Raw genomic sequence first — 22,717 nt, 5'->3', positions numbered from 1 at the left:
AAAACACACCTACACGACCTGGGATGGCTCAAACGCTTAGCCTACTTTGACACATTAGTCAGAGAAATGACCAAGCACCACCAATTAAAGTTTCTGTGCAGAAGAAGCCAACACTGCACCACATTTTATTATACCATCAAGGCAAAAACATATAAGTGGCTAGTAACTTGGGAATAAATGCTTTAAAATGTCTTAAATTTGAAAACATTATTTTAATGTATTTTTATTAATGGCCAAACTGTGTTATGTTGCAGCTGAGTTCCAGGCTTTGTGTCCAAATGACATCGGCACAACCGGAGATGGAAGAGGTATGCATGCAACAGTGTGCTTATTCTCTATTATTGCGATACGACAAGACTGTACAAATTATTTATAATGCCTCCCAAAAGGGACAACCACGGTCAGAGAAAGTGTGTGAATGTTTCTCAGTCTTTCAGGTTGTCTCAACCATGTCAGTGTAAAATATGATGGTCAAAGAGGAGAGTTACTGTGAACTCCCTAAAGACATTTTTACCCATTAATCAAGGCTTGATACGCCTGTCGTGACAAATAAAATCCACCCAATGTCTCAAGGAAGTGCTGTTTCTAATGTGTCATGTGACATTATAATGTCCTAGAAAAACACCATCAATCAGTTTTCTGGATGATGTTTCTACATTGAGATGCAACAGCCTATTGTTTGTCTTCTTAGACATTAATGAGTGCGCCCTTGATCCGGACCTCTGCCAGAATGGCGTGTGTGAGAACATGCTGAGGACATATAAATGTACCTGCAACGAAGGCTTTGAGGTAGATCTGACAGGCAAAAACTGCATTGGTAAGTGACAATGCATTCTGTCCACTCGGAACACGGTACATAGATATGAAACATAAGCAAAATCCTGATAAATGTGTTTCCCTTCAGATATTGACGAATGTCTGATAAATAGGCAATTGTGCGATAAAGGACTGTGTAGGAACACACCAGGAAGTTTCACCTGTCAGTGTCCCAAAGGATTCACCTTTAATCCGCAGACAGATGTCTGCAAAGGTCTGTGATGTATTCACTTTTAGCAAATGCAATAAATACTGTGATGACTACCATGTGTTAATAATATAAAACCGATCATGTCCTTTGTCACAGATGTGGATGAGTGTGAGTCAAGTCCTTGTGTCAACGGAGACTGCATGAACAGCCAAGGGTCATTCGTGTGCTCGTGTTCAACTGGCAGTTCACTGGACAGCTCTGGACTTGAGTGTATCGGTAAGTATAATTTCATAAATTACCATTCTTGAAATGTCCTACCAATAAATACATATTGTTTCACTAACAAATTGTATTCATCAACCAAGGAACCAATGCTGTTCAATTTCATTTGGTTTTGATTTTAAATCTTCCCCAAAAGCAAAATAAAAAAACAACACTCTGGCAGCTAAATTATTAACAAACACCTCTACATTAACCTATACAGATTTTCATTTCATTGAACGATTTAAACTGGCTGCTGTTTGCTTCCAATGCCAAATACTGCCCTTAAAGAGGTTAGTTCATCAGCTATTACACATCAGTTTTATGCATTACAGTGTGTTTGGACTATCTTTGACTAAAGATTGTCATTGTCAAATCTGATTCGTTACTGTAGATTTTGCTCATCTTCGACGCAAAATCCATGGCGTCGTTATTTTTTGTGATATGTGGTACTATACAGTAGTCACTATGTGCCAGTAACTTCACATGAATGCAATCTGACGCTCCCAATTAAACAAAACATTTAAAAGAAATACAGTCTTTCATTGAAGAAAACAAAAACATTTTTCCACCGCAAAGAACATTTTTTAAACACTCCGTTAAACTCGGCTTCGGCTTTGGCGTAGCGCCGAGAAGACAATCAAACTTGACTATCTGGGAAATAAAATTCGTAACAGGGTTTCGGCAGGCGAACCTGGGAATGGATCATGGCTGTTGCCAGAAGGGAGCAGTGAGGGAGGCCTTCTCGATCTGATCAAAGCTATGGGTGTTTCTCCAATCCGACGGTGAGGTCTGTGTCTGACGGCGACACATCCCTCACATTAGAACAACCTTCCAACACATTCCTTGTACGTGGGGGGGCCTCAACTACTCAACTTGCCTCCCTCCGTGGGGGTTATTGTTTGACGATTCGACTGTGAGGTTGATAGTCGGATCAGACTCCTCTGAATTAAATTTGCCCACTATTCTGAAACACCTCAACAATGTGTTAATTATGTAATGGCCAAAACTCAAATTGCTACATGTTTAGCTATTCTGCTTGGCTAAATGTTAAGGGACAATTTGAATGTTTGTCTCTGCTGAATTAGAGACGACTAAGAGCACTTGCTGGCTGAAGTTCATAAATGATCACTGTGAAGTCAACATCAATGGGGCTACGCTCAAGTCTCACTGCTGTGCCACACTAGGAGTGGCCTGGAACAGTCCTTGTGCCAAGTGTGAAAAAGGTAAGCTGTCTACATGCTAAACGCTCTTTTCAGAAAATCCTCTTAAACATAATTTGTGTGTCATTTACTGTCAGATCCCATCTGTGGTAAGGGTCTTGCTAGAGCCAGAGGAAATGTGTGTGAAGGTAAGGTGCTTTGATTCAACGTGGATATTAACATAATGGGAACCTTACAACCTGATAAAGCTGTCTTTTCTACTGCTGACTCTCAGATGTGGATGAGTGTCAAGTGTTTCCTGGAGTTTGTACCAATGGCAAGTGTGTCAACACACATGGCTCGTTTTTTTGCCAGTGCCCCCCTGGGATGACAGTTGATATGAATGGCAGAACCTGCATCGGTGAGTACACAATTTTGTTTTGTGCATAATGTTTTTTTGCGAGTCGACCCATGCAAAAGTGAAATTGTTTTCTATTTTTTGTTACTTCCAGACTTGCGCACAGAGCACTGCTACTTAACACATGAGGATGAGCGCTGTGGAGCGGTGATCTCAGGGAAACACCGCGTGGATGCTTGTTGTTGCTCAGTGGGTGTGGCCTGGGGCCCAGAGTGTGACGAATGTCCGGAGAAAGGGACCCCGGAATATGCCCAGCTATGTCCTCGTGGACCAGGCTTTTCTCACCGGGGTGACTTCATCAATGGAAGACCCTACCTCAAAGGTATTAGGGCCATCCACAGTAGCGGACATACATGGGGGTCTCCCCTGTCTCTCACCCATCTTTGTCCCTTGACCCCTCTCAGATATAAATGAATGTAGGATGATAAACACACTCTGCTCAAATGGGAGGTGTCGGAACACCATCGGAAGCTTCCGTTGTCGTTGCGATAATGGCTACGCACTGGATTCTGATGAAAGAAATTGCACCGGTGAGTAACAATCAAGTGTGAATTGATTTGTTTTACTTCACGAACAATAATCAATATAATCAGTACACATGAGCAATCAACAGTCAGTGTTGATTTCAACAGAACAATGCCATTTGTTTGAAATACTTATTTCATTTCTAAACTTATTTCATTTGGGACCTTACCTGGCTTACTTCAATTTAACACATTAGCTTACCTTTCATTATATGAGCTTTTGTTTACATTTGTTTACTCAAGCTTACCTTCCAAACAGTGTGGCTTATCAAATGCATTGGCTTAGTTTATCTTACCTTACCATATCTTATTGATCTCAGCTGAGACGTTGGTTTAACTTTCCTTACCAAGCACATTAGAGAGAGGGGAAAAACAACAACAATGTTGATTTCAGTGTAGCACCAAGCGGGATAATCATTTTTGACTGCTGAGCTATGTCCTAATACCAAAAGAATCAAGTTTGTAGACCCTGAGGTTTGGAACCAGGCGACATAAAGTGTGGGAAGTAAGCTCATTGTGATACTCCATAGACTGACAATAATGTTACATTTAATGTTTGCCAGCAATAATTACTGTAAAATTATTGAAATGATGTTGCCCAAATTCAGCTCTTTGTGTTTAAAGAAGTCTGGTGGTTGGTATGGTCTTGTTGTTGTTGGACAATCTGACGAGCGTGTTTAATGTATCATTTTTAGTTAGTAATAACAGCATGGCACTCACATTTAGGATTTTGGTATATTCAATTCATGTATTCGTAGTTATTTTGTATAAACACTTTGAACCCTGGCAAATGGTGTTTTACTTCTTTACAGACATCGATGAGTGCCGCATTTCTCCAGACTTGTGCGGACCAGGCCGTTGTATCAACACTGCAGGAGATTTTGAGTGCGAGTGCTTTGAAGGATACGAGAGTGGCTTCATGATGATGAAAAATTGCATGGGTGAGTGATAAATCCTCCTTCACATACAGAGAATGCGATATACGTTGCAATCTGTGGCTGTGGAGGTTAAATTATTTTCCCTGCACTCATACAGTTGAATGATTTGGGCATTAGAGAAAATGTTCTCTTACTTTTAAGCAAAGTTACTCAACTGTTCAGGCTTTAAGCTTTGAATGCAGTTCTGTACTCTTCTGTACTGTTTTCATGGCACCATAAAGGTAATTGGCCTTTTTACATACTTGAACTGCCATTAAACTGGACTCACCATCAACTAAAAGTGTCAGTGTGCCACCATCTAAGAATTTACTCATTGCTCTATTTCTGTTTTAAATTACATTTGTCCAACCTGGTTAAAATTTGTAAACGACCTCACAACATTGTGAGTTTTAGGGCTTGTGTTGGCTGAGGATATTAACCCAGGACTACATAATACATAATAACAAAAAAGGTTGGGTAAAAAACAGAAAGCCAAATGTAATGAATTTTTCCTACTTTATTGAATTACTTTATTTTACTAAGTCATTCCTGGTAGCTAAGGTCACATCCAGTCAACTTTGATTTGCATGATCCTCCATTTTTTAATTCTTCCTCTATCAGACATCGACGAGTGTGAGCGTAACCCTTTGCTGTGCCGGGGAGGTGAATGTGTCAACAATGAAGGCAGCTTCCAGTGTGTTTGTCCCGAGGGACATGAGATCGCTCCTGATGGCTCAGCTTGTCTAGGTGAGTTACAAAAAAGGGTTGAGGTTCAGTATAGAGTTGGATGAACCACTCCAAACGTTTCCCTCTTACACCCACTCTTTGTCAAAGGTAAATACCCTCTTTAGCTCTGAGAATAAAACGTTTATATAGATGATGAGTGGGGTATTTAGTCAATGAGTAGAGACTAGTGTGAAATGTCAGTTCCTTTTTGTCCTTCTGCCTCAATGTTTTTTTAACTCAATGGACATTTAAGTGTTTGCATGTGCAAGTTGTACAGTTAAATTAATTTTTTTTATAAATGCATGGGCCAATATGAACCACATACCTTAACATTAAATAGTAAATTTAGAGATGCACATAATGTACAGAAGTTTAGTTGTTTTCTTTGTTTAAAAATACATTTTCGAGTAATGCTTTTTTTCATATACACGATTACATTTCTACATTTTAAACTTTTTTAAGTAAAGTGCAGACTCCAAAAACCCAGTTATTCTACTCACATGAATGTTCCTATTTTGGACATTAGGTCATCAACTGAAAATGTTTTGTCAAAAACAAATAATAATAACCAGAAATGTTTGATAGTAACTTCACCCAAACGAAAATATCTTAACAAATGGAATGCCCATGTGTCACTTAATATGTAATGCTAAAATGCTCAGTGTTTTGGGCTTAATTAATGATGTGTTGACAAAATGATAACATATCTAGTGGTCTTTCATGACTTTTCAGTCTAATATTTGTTTGTCATGGTTTGAGCAAACTGTGAATAATTGAATAATACAGAAGAATAATACAGTATTATTACATTATGTTTATCCATAGTGGGTCCAGTTCCTTTTATTGTCATCATACCTGTACAGTTGACTACAATGCATAACTTTGACTTGTCGCTTCAGTATTTACCTATTTTCCTTGAGTGAAATGTCATTTTTTTCCCACAGACATTAATGAATGTGAACTGAGTGATAAGCTGTGCAGACATGGCCAGTGTGTCAATATGATCGGACGCTACCAGTGTGTCTGCGACACTGGCTACAAATCTACTGAGGACAGGCTGGACTGTGTGGGTGGGTACCTTTGCATATCATTGTACACATGTACAGCTTTGCACAATATTGTAATTAGATGAATAAGGAAATCCATGCTAGCAGTATGTCACATGTTGATTTTTGGTGTTTTTTTTACAGACATTGATGAGTGCACCATTGAAAATGGAGGCTGTGAAACATTTTGCACCAACTCAGAGGGCAGTTACGAGTGTAGCTGCCACGCTGGGTACGCTCTGATGCCGGACCAGAGAAGCTGCACAGGTAATTTGTTTTGTAGCTTTCCTCTTGCGCTTGATCATCGTATACAGCTGACATACAGTCCATTGTACATAAGGAGGTTGAGTATTCAGCCAAACCATTTTTGACATGTGTTGGTGTACGATCGTATATTTACCACATTGTGGTACGCTTATTAAAATGTTTACAATAAAGGCTTACATTATGGGTGTATATCACTTTTTTATGACTTTTTAAAAAAAAATATTTTTTCATCAGATTTAATGGTTGTGATTCAAGACCACCAATGAATAACGAATAAACGCGAGTAATTAAGACGCCCATAAAAATGACTGTTTTAACACTCTTAATAACTCTACGATGCTGTGAAGTGCCACCGTATACTACGCCGGCTTGCTCCTTCCCCACCAAACCCTCCTGGTTGCGTAACGTTGATTCCAGTTTTGGGTTTTCAATAAGAGTGACTGTTGTAGTTATGAAAATTAGAGTCAGTCATACCTATCCCTCTTCAATTAGTAAGCGAACAAGCTAAATGCATAGAAGCACAATCCAGGTTAAGCCTTAAATATACCTCATATGTTTATTAAACACATTTTGAATTGTAAAATGTAAAACCACTAATAATATTCAAAGGTTTTCGATAGAACATTTGGAATTGCTTTTTGCCTGGTCATCAGGCTAGCGCAACAACCGCTGCTCCGCGTTAATCTCTAAGAATACAAACAATAGTTTTTTTGCGAATTTGCGGTGTTGCGAATACTGAATCATGAATATTTGAAAAAACATTGTATATCGTTGTAGTAGAGTTGTAGTTAAAAACAATTTGACATGTCAAATTGAGCCGCCAAGGAGCTGTTGCTCTCTGTGCATACAAGATTAAAACTGTTAGAGTAACAGTAACTGCAAATGTACTCTTTACCGACTCTATTTTTTGTCTGTTTTATTCCAGATATTGATGAGTGTGAGGAGAGCCCAGATATCTGTGATGGAGGCCAGTGTACCAACACTCCGGGGACGTACCAGTGTCTTTGCTTCGATGGCTTTATGTCATCTGAGGACATGAAAACCTGCCTGGGTAACTGATATCATTTTATTTAAAAAAAACAAAAAACAGCAGATTAACACTTAATACTTTTTAGGGGGGATTATGGTCTTTTAAAGTCATCCAAAAGATGTGTCATGAGAATAAGACTTTATGACTCAGAGTGGTAAGGGAGCAGTGAGTAATGTTGTTGTTGATGATACTAAAGTGAACATTGTGGTGGAGAGGAATGCGTGACATTTAGATATCTGGTTCCACTGAGAAACAAAACAAATCCCTCACAACAATGATGCGAGCGCTTCTGAACGGTTCTTCAAAAGTGCCCATTGTTCTTCTCATTAAAATCAAGCCCATGCTTGTTTCACTCTTTCCCTTTGCTTTCTCTCAAGATGTGGACGAGTGTGAGCTAAACCCCAACATCTGTCTGAGTGGGAACTGTGAGAACACTAAGGGATCCTTCATCTGTCACTGTGAGCTGGGATACTCGGTACGCAAAGGAACCACAGGCTGTACAGGTGATGAAAGCACATGCATACACACACTGTTGGTGTAACACGGGTAAAAAAACAGGTTGCAAATGAGAAGCGTGTTTGTGGCTTTGGCTAATAGCAGGTTTAATAAAGAATGCAAGGATAAAGTCTGGCTAACCGGAAGTATCTCCAGCATTACTCACTATTATCCAAAAACACATGCACATATTGTAGATACATAACAGCAGTCGCAACAGAAGCAGTGAGGGCACTATTTGCTTTCAAATGCAGTTATCGCACGCATTTATCACATTGCACCTTTGTTTATTCCTGCGCTGCTTTTTAAGTAGGGTGCGTTAAACATTACGTGATGGTTGGAAGAACTTTGCATGATGTAATCCCCTAAAATGGCTCCAGAACACATAAATACGAAGTTCACATGGCCTGATAGAGTTCATCTAGTCTGAATGAAGTCTGATTTACAATAGGTCTTAGAGGACTGCTGCAGAGGATTCGTCGACAGCTTGGATTGGGATCCTTTCTGGGCTTATCTTGCTAAAATGAGTCAGACGCACAGTCAGCAGCAGCAGCGCGTCTACCTTCAGACACAAATAAACAGGGTCTGTCTGATGTGTGATTAAACTAACGATACACCCACTTGCGCACCAGAATCATTTTAAAATGTTCACTACAGTATGGACCTTGTAGCAGGGAAGCAGACACTTGTGATTCACAGTTTTGGAATTTGGAAGTCTGTGCTGTCTGAGTGCTTTTCTAATTGGTTACGATACCCACACAGGCATCCACTGTGTATCCATTTGCATAAGGCACATTCATGCGGCTTCCCATTCAAACAGTATTCTTGTCAGCTCTGAGTTATGAGTTGTGCATTGTCCGTACAAGTATTGGGTTCTGTACCAATACACCATCCTCATCATATTCACATAATTTTTTTTAGGCCTCACCAGAACTGTACCTTGATAAAAAGGTTTGGTCATGTAGCCGTCTTCTCCTTCCGTGACTCACGTGTCCCCACTTAGCATTCTATCATAAATCTGGCATGTTTGCGAGTTATTGACATCTGGTTTAGTTGTTGATGACGCTGCTGCCTGGTCGATATGTCAGTTGTACTCCATAACACAAATAACCTCAGGAAAGGGTTTGTGTGTTGGCCCATTTTTTGTATTTAGCTGTTTTGGGTAACTGATTGGAAAGTTTGCATGGGCAGAGATTCCCTTTTGTGGTTTGCAAGTCGGGTGATGTTACAGCTGTTTAAAAGAAAATGAAGATGATGTGTAAAACAGGCTGACTTTTCCGCCTCAGGTGTTACCGCAGTGCCATGTTGTGAGGATGGCGGCCATAATAGCAAACATTATGACTTGTCGACAGGAAGTCAAGCTGGCACAAAACACATTGCAGATTTTTCCTTTATTTGTTTATCCATCATCTGTCAAACATTTGCCCTGTTAAGTGAAACCTCATCCATGACACCAGCTGTGGATGTTGACACACTTCTTGAATGTTGGAGCCTTGTTTATCTTTTATATTTCCACATAAAAATGAGTTTGTTTAATGTGCTGTCTAGCATCAAAGCTTTTAGAAAAATTATATTTATTTATTTCTGTGATCCAGAGAGATTTGTTCCCAGCCCTCATATTAACCCCATCATCAAATATATTGTAAATAAGCCATACCCTCTCCTTCGGTAGACTGTAAACCTCAGGGAGCTGATCTTTAGTTGACAATGTTTTGAATTACTGGCCTCAAAAAAAGTTTGTCTCACGATACAATCATTAAGCGTGTTCAGAGTATGGCTACCATTCATGTGCTGTATTACTGTATATACACACACATGCACATTGGATATTAACCTCTCACTGCAAAAAAGAGTTGACAAAATATCAGATAAAAAGAACAGATTTTTGGAAAAAAAATTAAAAAGTAGTGAAATTATCTTTCCATGCAGCTAGTTAATTTTACTTGATAAGACATTCTGTATTAACATTTCTATAACTAGAAATTAGCAGGACTTTTAAGCCATAAATAAGTATTTTATGAAAACAAGCATTATTCAACTTGCAATTCTTAAATTAAGCATCCTCGGGATGTTGCATAATCTTGCATAAAGACTTTATAAGCAGGAAACATTTTAAAATATTTTAATTTTAATTGTTATTTTCTAAATTGTTACATTTTTAAACTACAATAGACAACATTTAATTATTCATGCTAAAATTAAGATTATGATGTAAAGTCAATGACTAAAAATAAGTAAATAGCTCTTAAAACTAGGGCAATTTCTAGAAATAAAATGTAAAAATCTTGGCGAGTGGCAAATCATTTGCAGTGTGCCAGGACAGTGGATGACTGAGTGTTTCTTTCATTCTGCTAAAGATAGCTCAAAAAGTTACGGGCAGATCTTCATGTAACTTTTAAGAATTGTCCAAAATTGGATAAGGTACACGTTTAAAGGAGACTTGCTCAGATTTGAGGCTATTGTTCTGAATCTTATCACTGATGGTGTAATGGTACACACTTTGTCTTTAATGGCAGTAAGTAGGGGTTTAATTCCTGGCCAGTATTGCGTCAGGAGAAGCAGCCGCCGTAAAAATGAAGCCTAACCCATTCATGTGATTTCCTCACTGTAGTGACCTACCAGGGTGGAAAACTATTTCTGCATCTCTCTTAAATTGCATAATTGAAACTCATCTTTTCTTAGATGAAGGCAATAGGCCAACACGTGGTTGTTCTGTTTCCTGCTGCTGCTTTAACATAAGTAAAATGCACTCATCTCTTCAGTGTAAACACATGCTGGCATGAAACATACATTCTAAATGATCACACCAAGATGCCAGCGTCACTTTTATTTCTCCTCTTTTAAACAGATATCAACGAGTGTGAAATTGGAGCACATAACTGTGACAGACATGCATCGTGCACCAACACAGCAGGCAGCTTCAAATGCCACTGTGCTCCGGGGTGGATTGGAAATGGCTTTAAATGCACAGGTGACCCACACGTTGTTCATTTATGGTTTACAAAATATTGATTCTGCAAATCTAACCATTATAATCACTACTTTTCTTGATGAACGGCTGACATGCAGAAGAGAAACTGTAAACAAGCTTTTTTTTAAAGAAAAAATAAATGCTAGTACAATTTACAGATTAAATACAGCCTTTGGATTACCAGTCTCTTCCCTGTACACTTAATATCACATTCTGTTTAAATGTTTTCACTCTAAGACCTGGACGAGTGCTCCAATGGGACGCATATGTGCAACAACAACGCTGAATGTCTCAACACCATGGGCTCTTATCGCTGTGCATGCAAGGAAGGCTTTTCTGGGGACGGATTCTACTGCTCAGGTCACACATGCAACCAGCGACCTGACTTACTTAAAATGTATTATTACTGCACCAAATTGCTGAGTTCTGAGACTGTGTTATTTGTTGTGCCGTAAATTGCAGACAGCGATGAGTGTGCAGACAACGGTAACTTGTGTGAGAGTGGCCACTGTCTGAACATGCCTGGCGGGTACCGCTGTGAATGTGACATGGGCTTCATCCCCACCGCTGATGGCAAGGCTTGTGAGGGTAAGACATTGCAAATGTTTGTCCTGATGATCCTGGCAACAGACCCGTGAATCATACACTATGTTTACCGATTTGAACATGTTGAATGGTCACTTGTTTTTCTGCTTGAAGAAGACATCCATCAAAACCGTCTTCCAATGGAACTCGTGAGATAATGGAAGAGGACCTGAGAAGTCATGCAGGATAGATTCATTACATTTAGTTGCAGGGACAACGCTAAAAGAACAACAAAATAATTGAACACAATAACAATAACATAATAATTGGTTTGGCAAAAGAGTGGCAAAGTATTCTTAAGACATATTCAGTCTGAGATTGTTAAATCCCACATTTCAAAAACCTTTTTGTGAAAGCTGTCATTCATATAATGTCAGGGGAAAGGAAGACACTGTGTTTCATCTTGATAGATTGTGGATTGACTGAAAAACACAAAATAAACAGTTGCTTATACTTAAACTAACAGTAGGGACTTGTACTCAATGCCAACAGGGAGCGGATCACTGTGGTTCATATCGCAAGCAATGATGCATCTCACAAATCTAATTGAAGGCGCAGATTGTTCAGCTGTGTCAGACATCCTGAAATAACCAATTTATTCTTTTGTCAGGACAAGATTGTTATGGTCGGAAATCCTTGTTAGCTTTTCCTGTTATGTACTTAATGCGCGTGTGTCTGTAGACTGGTTAGAATTTTTCTTTGTTCTCAAAATGTTGATGTGAGCGAGGCCTTCAATTTTTATCTCATAAGTCCATGATCCAATATTCCCTCATCACCGGGCCGCACTCTTTTTCCCATTGTACTCTTCAATGTTCTCATTCTTCATCTACCTGTCTATTTTGCAGACATAGACGAATGTACCTTCGCTGACATCTGTGTCAACGGACGTTGCCGAAATATTCCAGGTCTTTTCAGATGTGAATGTAACATTGGTTATGAGCTGGACAGGAGTGGGGGCAACTGCACAGGTTTGATGACCGCCTTTTAGTTTAATTATGCTTTCCAAATAAAGCATTATTGTAAAAAACTAATACTTTCTATTGTACTCATGTATTAAAATTACACTTCTTTAAACTTGTTGGTCTTTATTTTTCAGATATCAATGAATGCGCAGACCCTACCATTTGCATTAATGGGATTTGCGTTAACATCCCCGGAAGCTACCATTGTAACTGCCCACCAGACTTCGAACTCAATCCCACTCGAGTGGGATGTGTAGGTGAGACACAACAGGTTTTTTTTTGTAGATTCTGATATCTATATTCTGTTATACTGAAGTGGAGATAAGATACAATAAACATGCCTTTGCCTTTTATTTATGCAAACAGACACTCGCTCTGGAAGCTGCTACTTGGACGTGCGCTACCGAGGAGATTCATCCACGGACTTGGACTGCTCCAATGAGATTGGAGTTGGTGTCTCTAAGGCGTCTTGTTGCTGTTCTCTGGGCCATGCTTGGGGAAATCCGTGTGAATCATGCCCATCTGTCAACTCTAGTGAGTCAAGTATTTTTTTCCCTCAGGAAATACTGCGGAAATTTACAGTTGAAGACTAAAGTTAGGAATATTATGACGTTATGTGTGGTTTGCCACAGAGAGGATGTCACCATCGATGAACAAGCTAAATTGTGTCTATGGGCAGTCACTGTTCCGCAAGTGACATTTCGCAATTTTGTATGATTGGTCACAGGAGGAAACAATCCAATTTCCTAATTAGAACCCTGCCCCCTATATTTACTTAGTGTTTTTTTGTCGTTACTACTGTCAATAGAAATGTGAAGGGTCCCAACTGAATTTCAGGCCTGTTTTGACGTTGTGTTATAGTACTCTGCCAAGAGGCTTCAGGGTACCTCCTCCTGTAATGACCTGTTTGTGAGTGTGCGTGTTTGTCGTACTTGATGTTACTGTTAGAAATGAGAGCACTTTGTGCAACTTGTGTGAAAATTGTCAGCAGATGGTTTCAACCCTTGCAGGGAATGTGGTCTGCCCCACAGAGGAGGCCCTGGCAAACAAAAGTATCTTTATTGTCTAACAAAGCTGCACCAAACTAAGCTTCATTACAGTTTGTCAATGTTGATGTTTTTTTGTGCCCAACAGCCGAGTATAAGACCCTGTGTCCTGGTGGAGAAGGCTTTCGACCGAACCCCATCACTGTCATCTTGGAAGGTCGGACACCAGAGTATCTTTTCAGCTTGGATAAATTGGCGCTGAAATCCCATCCTCATTGTGATTTTTTCTCTCTCCAATTAACAGACATCAATGAGTGTCAGGAATTACCAGGCTTGTGCCAAGGTGGAGAGTGCATCAACACATTTGGCAGTTTTCAGTGTCAATGTCCAAGGGGTTTCGCTCTCAACCCAGAAACCAGAGTCTGCGAAGGTATTGAATGAACTGAACACAAACATACACTGAGACATCTCTTTCATCTTGTCCAGTTAGGTTTCATTGGCAAGAACTGAGCTGGGCCTTCCAAACGTTTGTACAAGCAAGGACATACAATACACACATTTTTACATACAATCTTTTACATTTTACAACATTTTACTGTATTGAACGCGACAGGCAGACACCAGTAATGAAACACTTGTGCAGTGGGTTTTACTTATTCAGAGTCCTTCCTTCTTGGCGGCCAAGTACATTGGTCTTGGAGGCGACACCATACTTGCCAACCCTCACGATTTTTCCGGGAAACTCCCGAATTTCAGTGCCCCTTCCGAAAATCTCCCGGGGCAACCATTCTCCCGAATTTCCCCCGATTTTCACCCGGATAGCAATGTTAAGGGCGTGCCCCCCCCACACTCCGCCCACTTCAACCCCCCCTCAATCTCCCGAATTCGAAGGTCTCAAGGTTGGCAACTATGGGCGACACTGCAACTCACTGAATTTGAAAATAAATCCACTGACAAGACGGTAGGCAATGCCAACAAGAACCAGAACCAATATAATAGTGCTCAAACACTGAATGACTTATTTCAGAATTTCACTGAAGTCAACTACTTTGTCGCTTATGTTTTGTTCTAAATGTTTCTAGTAAAAGCAACCAAACCACACAACCTGTAAGGACTCACTTGGCTCCCTACAGTATCAACATAAAATAGCAATAAAAACATTCTGAATGCATTCTTCATTTTAAAGTTCGGGTGTGGACATGAAATGGACTGTTAAAAAGAGATGTTCCTATCTTATAAGAGTTGTGTGGCAATCATACATGTTTTATTCAAAATTGTAATCTAATATAAATCCATTTAATAAAGTCAAATACAAATAAGGCAACAAGAGAAATATCCCATTTATGTAAAGTAAATCTGCACAGCAAATATGGGCATCTACATCAACAATATGATTTGCCTAAGTAGTTGGACAGGACTAAAAGGAAAAAATTAAAATAAATACATTTGTACAGCCCCTGCCCTTGCTGACTCGTAAATGATCAGATTTCACTCAGCTCACTCAAGAACCACAAGTGTTTTTTACAAATCCAAAAGCATTCTCCCGGACCTCTCATACATGTTTTTATTCCGTAAAATACAGTGTGCATATTTAATTTGCATATTTAATGTTTTTGCTCAGCTGGGTCAACTGTCTAAAAAATGGAAGACAGATGTGGTATAGCTGTGGAATAAATTTTAACATCTTTAGAAAGTAGAGCAAACATCTGTTCATTGTTTTAAATGTTCTATTAATATTCCTGTAGGCTTTAAGATTGTAATGTTATACGTGCTTGAAATTATGGTGCCATTAAATTTAAACTTGATCACATATTTTTTCAAAGAACATAATAATGTCAATCAAATGATCTTTTTGTGCACAGATATCAATGAATGTGAGCACCCTGGTATTTGTGGGCCGGGCCAGTGCTACAATACCATTGGAAACTACACCTGCATCTGCCCAGTGGACTACATGCAAGTCAATGGAGGCAACAACTGCATGGGTATACCTGCATTTACTCACAATTATAATTTGATATGAAATATCCCATTAACAAGTTCAACTGTATATATTTTTGTTGGACACCATATAAATCACAGACATGGTTGTAAGTTGTTATGTCGGTACTCCTGCATTCTAAAATAATCCCATTAAATTTGGCCTTTAAAGATATGAGGAAGAGCTACTGCTACAGGAACTTTTATTCGGACAACAGGACATGTGACGGAGAGCTGACTTTCAACATGACTAAAAAGATGTGCTGCTGCTCCTACAACGTGGGTCGGGCGTGGCACAAACCCTGTGAACAGTGTCCTCTTCCCAGCAGCGGTAATGTCCCATACACACACACACAACGATATACTTATGCACCATAACATTGATTTAAACTAAATTGTATGTCCTTTTAGATGAGTTTGCTGTCCTGTGCGGCAGCGAGAGACAAGGATATTATATTGACATCACTACCGGACGAGTCATTGGTAACAGTGATTCTAATGATTTAAAAAAACATGTTAGTTATTTGTTTGTGTACATTTAATGTCTTGCTTTATGTGCTAGATATTGACGAATGCAGGGAAATCCCAGGCGTATGTGAGAATGGAGTGTGCATCAATATGATTGGTAGCTTCAGATGTGAGTGCCCCATCGGTTTCATCTATAACGACAAGCTACTGATTTGTGAAGGTAAAACTTTGATTGAATTTATCTTCTAAATCTTTTTCGAGGCTGACTGCCTTCAAACGCCTCTCCTTCTGTTGTCAGATATTGACGAGTGTCAGAATGGGCCTCTGTGCCAGCAAAATGCAGCCTGCTTGAACATGCCAGGAAGCTACCGCTGCGAGTGTAAAACCGGATATCGCCTCAGTCCTCAGTCGGGACAATGTCTAGGTACACTATCCTTCAAGTTATTTCGTTAGTCACATAGAAACACTTTCAATTCTGATGGCCCCTACTGGTAAGACAATGTTACCATGCTACATTATTACATACAAAAATGTTTGAATAATTAACTATTATGGTGTGTAACAGCATTTTGTTCAAGAATTATTTCCACTCATCTATTTTAAAAAATCAATAACATAATTGTTTATGTTTGTCTCTCAGACCGTAATGAATGTCAGGAGAATGCCGGTGTTTGCAATCCTGGCCAATGCATTGATACACTTGGGAGCTATCGCTGTATCTGTCCAAATGGATTTAAAACCACCCGGGACCAGTCAATGTGTGTTGGTAAGATTGTTCTGGTGCCCTTTCGCTTCTGTTTTTCTCAGTTAGAAAGTGGTATGCTGTTTAAATGACTGTTTTCAGATGTCTGTTTAAATGACTGTTTTCAGATGTGGACGAGTGTGAGCGACAACCCTGTGGGAATGGGACCTGTAAGAACACCGTGGGCTCGTACAACTGTCTCTGCTACCCAGGCTTCCAAAATTCACACAATAGTGACTGTATAGGTGGGTGCATGTTTGGATTGAAAAGAGCACGAGAATTAAGGCATGAATTTTGTGCTAATTTGCAACTGTGTTTGCAATGTGATCAGACGTTGATGAGTGTTCGATCCAGAGGGGTCTTTGTCGTAATGGACAGTGTGTGAACACCCTGGGCAACTTCTTCTGCGTGTGCAACGACGGCTATGAACTTACGCAAGATGGCCGAATGTGTGCAGGTAAGAAACGGAAAAGCCTCGATTGTTATATTTTTACTATATGTTTTATTTTACACTATGCCACTCATACAGCACCTTTCTTATTTCTCAGATATAAATGAATGTGCAGTAAACCCTGGCACATGCGGAGCTGGGACTTGTCTCAATCTGGATGGCTCATACAGATGCATCTGCCCGCCTGGATATTATCTCCATGAGGAAACCTGTGAAGGTAATATCAGGCTAAACTATAAACGGCACAGTTTTATATTTGAACTGAAGTCTCGCAATATTGTCATTGGTAAGCTACCAAGGGTAGACTGATGAAAACCCATCCACCCATCCATCCATTTTCTACCGCTTGTCCCTCTCGGGGTTGCGAGGGGAGCTGGAGCCTATTTCAGCTGCATTCGGGCGGAAGGCAGGGTACACCCTGGACAAGTTGCCACCTCATCGCAGGGCGACTGATGGAAACGTGGCTGCCAATTCACGCCACCGCCCTTTTTGACCACCACCAAGCCTTCATTCATATTAATACACCAGTGTGGGCAGCTCTGGAAGCATAGGTGTTGAGGTGTCTTGCCCAAGGGCACAACAGAAGTAACTGGGATGGAGGAAGCAGCATTCAAACTGCCAGTACTTCTGGACAATCTGCTCTACTTCCTGACTACTACTGCCCACAGATATAATGCCAGATGGTTGATTCTCTCCTCAACATAATGTAAAAAAAAACATGACTGGCTGAGTAGTTGCAGTCAGTAATGCTCTGCTCCTGCCCTGTCTGTAGAGGTAATACACATTACAGTGATAGTTGAACAACCACTGCCAAACAACTAAAGGAGAAGAAGATGTGGCTTTCGTCTTCACTGGATCTGAGTAAACATCCATCCATTCATCCATCCATGTTCTACCGCTTGTCCCTCTAATGATAATTTAAACATATTGGCCAAGAATCAAGTCAAGTTTTATTGTTGAACCATTCCATGACCCTCTACAAAGTTCAATAGTTTAATTCATAGGTAAATTTGAGCTTTACTGATAAGTTGAAATGCAAGTCAAAAGTAGAGCCTATTGCCTTGGCAAAGGTGGGAAAAAAGTGCTGAGCACAATTCATAGACATGCCAATAGTCTACTGATGTGTTGCAGAGTACACTCAAAGTTTAATATAACGGTGCCCAATATAATGCGATATTCTATAAAATACGATTGTGCCATGGAGCCCGGATTTTCACCCGTTTACATTAGGGTGTGGTTGCCGAAAGACGAGGATGTAGGACTGATGAGTTTAATCTGTAATCCGGCTCATTCGTTGTTTGTATGCTGCTTTGTAAATTCGATAAGTCTGCAAAATGTGTTGGAGAAGGGCTAAAGAAGGCTATAAAATATTTAGAAGCACACAAAATTGACCGAAAAACAGCTTGAACAATTTGTTTTCTTTGTCGGAAGAAACTGGAAATTACTAAATTAAAAGGTTACTATATGAAAATAAACTATCGACCCAGTGATGTACAAACATACTGTAAATAGTGGCCACCCCATTCTGTGACGTGGGAGCCCAATCCACCATTCACGTTACATCTGGTTTGGGGATAATTTTATTGTATTCTTTCGAAAAAAGAAAAGGATAAAAAATAAGGATTTCTAAACGTGATCTCAGGAATAACGCAATCTGTATTTTATGGACCCCAACGACCGTGTTGTATCGGACTTTGAGTGTACACTATAGTTTACTAAATGCATACATTTTACCATAATTTTAAAATATTTATCATTTTGTCATGATAAAATGTATTAATAAAAAAATAAATGCACTTTTATTCGCACATACTATACAGTATGTCAGTTGTCTGCCTCCTTATGTTAGTGAGAACAGGCTCTTACAAGATGAGAATAGAGCGCTGCCTCTGCTGCTCCTCATCCATGTCTCATTTCTCTCCGCCTTCTCACATGTGGGAGTGGGCCCAAACTAGAATGCCTGGATTGTTTATGTAGTGGTGCTGATGAAGAGATATTCGGCAGACTTCAACACATTCCTGTCAAAGGCTCTGTTCCTGGAATCAGGGAGGAACACCACTAAATTCTCAACATCAGTAAGAGTAGCAGCTGGTCATTGTGATGGCTGAACACATGACAGCGAGGTTATATGTTGTGTTCACAAGTCAAATTTTAATAAACTGGGATTTATTGATTTCACTGATTTGACTCCATCCTCTTCACCTTGAATGCAGATCAAGAAAAGGGTCCCATTGGGGACTTTTTTTTTTCTATAAATCATGATTTTGTTTCTTTATGTGCCAGATATTGACGAGTGCTCGCAGTCGCCTGAGATTTGTACGTTTGGAACCTGTTCCAACACCGAGGGAAGCTTCACCTGCTTATGTCCTGAGGGCTTCCAGCTGTCTTCCACTGGACGCAGATGTTTAGGTGAGTGTGTGAGGGAAACAAGACTATCTTATAGATGAGGTGCAAGTCATGAATGTATCTGTGTATTTTCATCCTCCTGTGCCAAGAAAGCACTCAAGTCTCCCTGCTAGCTCTGTGGCTGCTAGGGTGACTCTGAACTGATCACTTTTCCATCTCCTCACTTGTGTATGTGTGTTTATGTGCTACATGTGCGTGTTTTGGGGTTGGGTGGGAGCTTGGTGAGTCCACTGTTAGGGAGTTCCCTCTCAAACTCTCAAGTGATGACATCATTGATTCAGAAGATGTGGATTAACGTTTGCGTTTCGCCCCTCTCCCCAGCGTCAAAAGTGCTTGACTGAAGGGTGGGTGGGGAGTGAATTAGAGCATCTGGGTGGAGGGTGAGAAACATGGGCAATAAATGAAATCGAGGACAAATCCTTCCACACTTGTTTTAGACCTGCTTTTTTACAAAATGATGATTGGCATGCAAAGAATGTAGAAAACTGATAGCTTGTTTTACATACCATGGCAATGAAAAGAAACACATCTATCAGTTTTGTCAAAAGCCATCAATTACAATTAACTTGTCTCGAAGTTGTATTAAAAAGATACAACCGAGATCTTCATGATGTTTGTTGGAGAGGTGAAACTGTGGTCAAGGGTGACTCCTTTTATTCCATCTCCTGATCTGTTCATAAATTTACATTCCACATTATCATATATTAATCTTGTCTTTGACCCTTGTGTTGATGTACATGGACTAGACACCTCATTAGGCACACCTAATATTAAGTTAAAACACAGTAAAGGTGAAACGATACAACATTCCCTGTTCGATATGTACCGTATTATCTGGACTAAAAATCACACATTTTTTAATGGTTTGGCTGGTCCTGCAACTTATAGTCAGGTGTGACTTATGTATAAAAATATACATAATTTAACATATTTTTACATTTAAATTCATACTGGCTGACATATACTATTACTGAGGAAAGGCTGAACAAAAACAAAATGCCTGCCAGAAGGAAATGCAAATCCAGAGTACAAAATGCACAAGGTAAAACAGTAATCGAGCGGCAAAAAGAAAGCTTGGAGTGAATAAGAAACTTTCAAGCAACTGACAAAAAGCACATCCAGTATTCTCTCCAAAAATTCAGAAGTAGGACTGGGTAAAATAAGTGATTTGATTGATTATGGATCAATACATTTAACATTTTGCAATATCGATTTAAAAGGCATATTATCATTTGAAATGCAGCACTAGTAGTTCCAGCTTGGATCCCCCTTCTTTATTTGTACTGGACAATACCAGCACACTGCTTGCATCTTATCCACATTTTACATATTTAACAGGGAAGGAGAATTAAGTTTTCCCAAACAGGAGATTGTAATAATGAAACACAGTTTTGAAACTCTGATTTATCTCTGGCACATTCGCTCACCTTGACTCCATTTAGCCAAAGGCGGGGAAGAACTGTATTTGTTTACAGAGCAGATGCACAAGTTATAGTAGATAAAGTCCATGTTACACTTGAACCTAAATGGAATGAGGCGTCACAATCAATTATGTGCCACAACACTTGAGGGCAGCGTTTTTGTGAGAGGGAGCTGCAACCACAACTTTTGCTGACTAGCTAGTTAGCTTCTTGTCACTGCCTGATTTACAGAGCTACCTGACAACTTCATGCCGTGCTACTACATTTTTGCGACTTTGTTACAAAAATAGTAATGTATATTTGGTTAGCGAAAATCATTTTAGAAAACTGGAGTATATCAGTCAAATGTAGGTTTATTCAGTCACGATATTATGACCACCAAAATGTCACCAAAAGTCAAAGCTAAGATGAAAAGGCCAGCTTCAAATTTGAATAATGAACAATGTGAATGATATTTGCTGATTATTTAGGGTTATCAGTAGATACTTGCGTGAAATATATTATAATATAATAACAATATTTTGGAAAACCGCCGTCAAGTAAGGAATGGAAGTTGCCGACATTTATGCTGAGTTTTTATCATATATACATATATAGGATATATATTAATATTTATTATATGTAAAAAAAACAACATTATTAAAATATATTAAATGAAACCAAAACGCATCAATTGAATTTGTTTTAATTAACACCTTAAGTCATCTAGCAGTTATGAAATTATAAAAGGATGTTGTTGAATATTTAATGCGTCTAATATTTTTGATTTCTGACTGTCCAAATATGTTGAAACATAAACATAGGACGGAGGACTCTGTCAAACTTGTGTCTTTGCAGCCGTGTGTGCAACTGTGTCAGTATTCACATCCTTTTCAAACATGCTAAATCAAATGCAAAATAGTGCCCCAGTGAAGAGTGTTGATAAATCACATTGTGTGTGCTGTATAATATATTTGCATTTTCTACTTGCATTTTCTCCTCCCAGTATTGTGAACGTTTTGATGATCAGCATTTACTTTGCATATTAATGAAGACGGGCAGCACGGTGGTAGAGGGGTTAGTGCATCTGCCTCACAATACGAAGGTCCTGAGTAGTCTTGGGTTCAATCCCGGGCTCGGGATCTTTCTGTGTGGAGTTTCCATGTTCTCCCCGTGACTGCGTGGGTTCCCTCCGGGTACTCCGGCTTCCTCCCACCTCCAAAGACATGCACCTGGGGATAGGTTGATTGGCAACACTAAAAATTGGCCCTAGTGTGTGGATGTGAGTGTGAATGTTGTCTGTCTATCTGTGTTGGCCCTGCGATGGGGTGGCGACTTGTCCAGGGTGTACCCCGCCTTCCGCCCGATTGTAGCTGAGATAGGCTCCAGCGCCCCCCGCGACTCCAAGGGGAATAAGCGGTAGAAAATGGATGGATGGATGGATTAATGAAGACAGAGACGCAAAATGTATTGCACTCTTTATTCTGCTCACTTTAGTCCACCTTGCACACATATTTTTAGATCAGCTTTGCGTGTGCTCTCAAGTTTGCATGTGTTTTAGTACATGCAAACCTTTAGTAAATCAGGCCCTTAATACAGTATTTAAGTAAAAAGGTAATACATTAAAAAAGTAATCATTTATATTACTATTGTTTACCTGTAAGTTGGAGATAATACGTCAGTGCGCTGTTGAAGCCAATGCTGTACATACCATAAGAAGCTGAGAGCTACACTTTTATGGTGTCCTTGTTCTGATGATTAACTTGTATGATGACTGTATTATGCTGATAGTATATATTTGTACCATGAATTGATTAACGTGGACCCCGACTTAAACAAGTTGAAAAACGTATTCGGGTGTTACCATTTAGTGGTCAATTGTACGGAATATGTACTGTACTTTGTAAACTGTACTGTTTCATATAATGTATTCTCTTCCTTTGCAATCTACTAATAAAAGTTTCAATCAATCA

The 22,717-nt window shown here is 39.5% G+C and overlaps 1 protein-coding gene across 1 annotated transcript in view; it reads left to right on the top strand.

Annotated features, from left to right (window-relative positions):
* The window catches only part of fbn1 (fibrillin 1), a 92,956-nt gene that overhangs the window by 47,559 nt on the left and 22,680 nt on the right, over window positions 1–22,717 (top strand). Inside the window, exons 18-50 of the mRNA XM_061963904.1 lie at window positions 255–308; window positions 692–817; window positions 905–1,030; window positions 1,124–1,243; window positions 2,317–2,454; window positions 2,529–2,579; window positions 2,666–2,791; window positions 2,883–3,110; window positions 3,193–3,318; window positions 4,125–4,253; window positions 4,851–4,976; window positions 5,900–6,025; window positions 6,146–6,268; window positions 7,194–7,319; window positions 7,676–7,801; window positions 10,642–10,764; window positions 11,002–11,124; window positions 11,227–11,352; window positions 12,195–12,317; window positions 12,446–12,568; window positions 12,678–12,845; window positions 13,446–13,514; window positions 13,602–13,727; window positions 15,160–15,282; window positions 15,450–15,608; window positions 15,689–15,760; window positions 15,840–15,965; window positions 16,044–16,169; window positions 16,386–16,511; window positions 16,616–16,732; window positions 16,819–16,944; window positions 17,036–17,155; window positions 19,222–19,347. Coding sequence (XP_061819888.1) covers window positions 255–308; window positions 692–817; window positions 905–1,030; window positions 1,124–1,243; window positions 2,317–2,454; window positions 2,529–2,579; window positions 2,666–2,791; window positions 2,883–3,110; window positions 3,193–3,318; window positions 4,125–4,253; window positions 4,851–4,976; window positions 5,900–6,025; window positions 6,146–6,268; window positions 7,194–7,319; window positions 7,676–7,801; window positions 10,642–10,764; window positions 11,002–11,124; window positions 11,227–11,352; window positions 12,195–12,317; window positions 12,446–12,568; window positions 12,678–12,845; window positions 13,446–13,514; window positions 13,602–13,727; window positions 15,160–15,282; window positions 15,450–15,608; window positions 15,689–15,760; window positions 15,840–15,965; window positions 16,044–16,169; window positions 16,386–16,511; window positions 16,616–16,732; window positions 16,819–16,944; window positions 17,036–17,155; window positions 19,222–19,347 — 4,053 coding nt within the window. The remainder of the gene's footprint in view (window positions 1–254; window positions 309–691; window positions 818–904; window positions 1,031–1,123; window positions 1,244–2,316; window positions 2,455–2,528; window positions 2,580–2,665; window positions 2,792–2,882; window positions 3,111–3,192; window positions 3,319–4,124; window positions 4,254–4,850; window positions 4,977–5,899; window positions 6,026–6,145; window positions 6,269–7,193; window positions 7,320–7,675; window positions 7,802–10,641; window positions 10,765–11,001; window positions 11,125–11,226; window positions 11,353–12,194; window positions 12,318–12,445; window positions 12,569–12,677; window positions 12,846–13,445; window positions 13,515–13,601; window positions 13,728–15,159; window positions 15,283–15,449; window positions 15,609–15,688; window positions 15,761–15,839; window positions 15,966–16,043; window positions 16,170–16,385; window positions 16,512–16,615; window positions 16,733–16,818; window positions 16,945–17,035; window positions 17,156–19,221; window positions 19,348–22,717) is intronic.

Source organism: Nerophis lumbriciformis, linkage group LG06 (assembly GCF_033978685.3).
Source record: "Nerophis lumbriciformis linkage group LG06, RoL_Nlum_v2.1, whole genome shotgun sequence".
In the NCBI taxonomy this organism is placed as follows: domain Eukaryota; kingdom Metazoa; phylum Chordata; class Actinopteri; order Syngnathiformes; family Syngnathidae; genus Nerophis; species Nerophis lumbriciformis.
This window is presented reverse-complemented; position numbering and strand designations above follow the sequence as displayed.